The 1,888-nt window shown below is 39.4% G+C and overlaps 1 protein-coding gene across 1 annotated transcript; it reads right to left on the minus strand.

Annotated features, from left to right (window-relative positions):
• Positions 1-524: 524 nt before the first annotated feature.
• LOC133336915 (serine protease 1-like) lies at positions 525-1,392 on the minus strand. The gene is made up of 2 exons (XM_061545186.1): positions 1,145-1,392; positions 525-1,083 (listed from the first exon to the last, which is right to left on the minus strand). Exons 1-2 carry the CDS (start codon positions 1,390-1,392, stop codon positions 525-527), a joined length of 807 nt encoding a protein of 268 aa, XP_061401170.1.
• Between the last annotated feature and the right edge of the window lie 496 nt (positions 1,393-1,888).

Genomic DNA, 1,888 nt, shown 5'->3' on the forward strand with positions numbered 1-1,888 from the left:
GGTGTACACCTGTTACCTTTCAACCGAAGCCGGCGGCACAAGCCACAAATGAAAAAAAAAAACCGAAAAACAAAACAAATGTTGGTCAAATTATAGGCCACATACAAAAAACCAAACCGGTAGTTACTATCATTGTTATGGTAACATAGATTTTTTTTTGGAATTTAAAACTACTACTTGCTGGCTTCCCAAATGTGGTATCCTATATACATATGCACACTTGTGTGTTTGTGTGATGGTTGAGGTTGTATGAAATGTATGAAACTATGTAGAAAGAACCTACGGCCGATCTTCTATTTATCGAGTAAATTTTGAAATTTCTTGGGAATTCGATCTCTAAAAGACGTATAGCTTATATCATATAGAGGATCTATATTATTGCTATATTATTCTCAATTGAAAAGAAGTATAATTTCAAATTTCTACAAAGCAACTATTTTATTTATGTTTCAAATAAGCATGAAACTTAAAAAAACAATTCACAAATTTTCTAATTACAAAAAAAAAAAACAAAACCGATCATCTTAGTTGATGCCAGTGTGTTCCTTGATCCATTCCAAATAGCTGGTGACACGAGTGAAAGCAGCTGGGTGACTCTTTTCACAGCCATTGGCGGAACCGAATGAAGTCAAACCAATTTGAACCTTGCTGGATTTCAAGACCAATGGACCGCCAGAGTCACCGTTGCAGGTGGAAATGCCACCAGAGGTGGAAACGCAAATGTTCGATTCTGTGATGGTGTTACCGAAGGTCTTCTTGCATTCAGTGTTGCTGATAACTTTCATATCGGCATATCTCAAATGGTTGGTAACACTGGAGGAAGAGTCCGAGATACGGCCCCAACCGGAAGCAACAACAGTATCACCCTCATATTTGGAGTAAGAGTTGGCAATTTTGGGCAATTCAACGGCCTTAATTCTGCTGGTGTACGAGACTGAGGGGATCTTGATCAAGGAGATGTCATTCTTCAAGCTACGGCTATTCCAATGGGGATGGATGATAATGTCCGACTTGGTAACGGTGTGGGTGACTTCGGCAGAGGTACGTTCGGTGGCACCCAAGTAGACAGTAACGGAGGAGATACTAACAGGAATAGAGGCAACAATAAATAGCAAATTATGGGAGAAACTTCTACCTTACTTACCCATCAGTACAGTGAGCAGCAGTCAAAACCCAATGGTGACCAATCAAAGAACCACCACACCAGGATGAGGCAGTGGAACTTACTTTCAAGGATAGACCAACTTGATAGGGGAATTGACCAACAGAGGCTTCATGACCATTGGTAATACGACCCTCGGTATCAACGAAGATATCACGGGGTTCAATGGAGGCACCAGGGAAAGCCGAGGCTGTGGCCAAGGCCAAAGCGAAAACAATTAAGAATTTCATTGCGGAGAAACAACTAATTTGGCGAGTGGTGAGGTGCTTTAATTTATAGGATTTTTCGCATTGATTTGCGACCCGGAATTTTGAGTGACACAATAATATTCGATAAGATACGTAACGTAACGTGTTGTATTCCCCTAATCTATACCGAAGATGCTATTATCCTTATCATTTTTTTATGTTTCTTTTTGTAGTCTCTTCTCTTGTTTTGAAAGTAGCATGTCATGGATGACCGGCAGTTCAAAATTTCAAATTTTGGGGAATTTCTGAAGTACGACACGATTATCGTAATCATTTCAACCCACACAATATTGACGTATGTTCGTGCGTACGACACTTAAAGAGGTCGCAATTATTCCGTTTTATATTGAACAATGTTTTCGATATTTGTTTTCAATGGACTCTCACACCTATACGTGTGGATTAAAAAAATGTCAAAGCCACACCTCCCTAAAAATGTGGACTTTTGAAAGAATTTTTAGGAAGAAGTCTCACCTTT

This window comes from Musca vetustissima, unplaced genomic scaffold (genome assembly GCF_032173495.1).
Source record: "Musca vetustissima isolate MV318-11 ecotype Yass unplaced genomic scaffold, APGP_CSIRO_Mvet_v1 utg12356, whole genome shotgun sequence".
In the NCBI taxonomy this organism is placed as follows: domain Eukaryota; kingdom Metazoa; phylum Arthropoda; class Insecta; order Diptera; family Muscidae; genus Musca; species Musca vetustissima.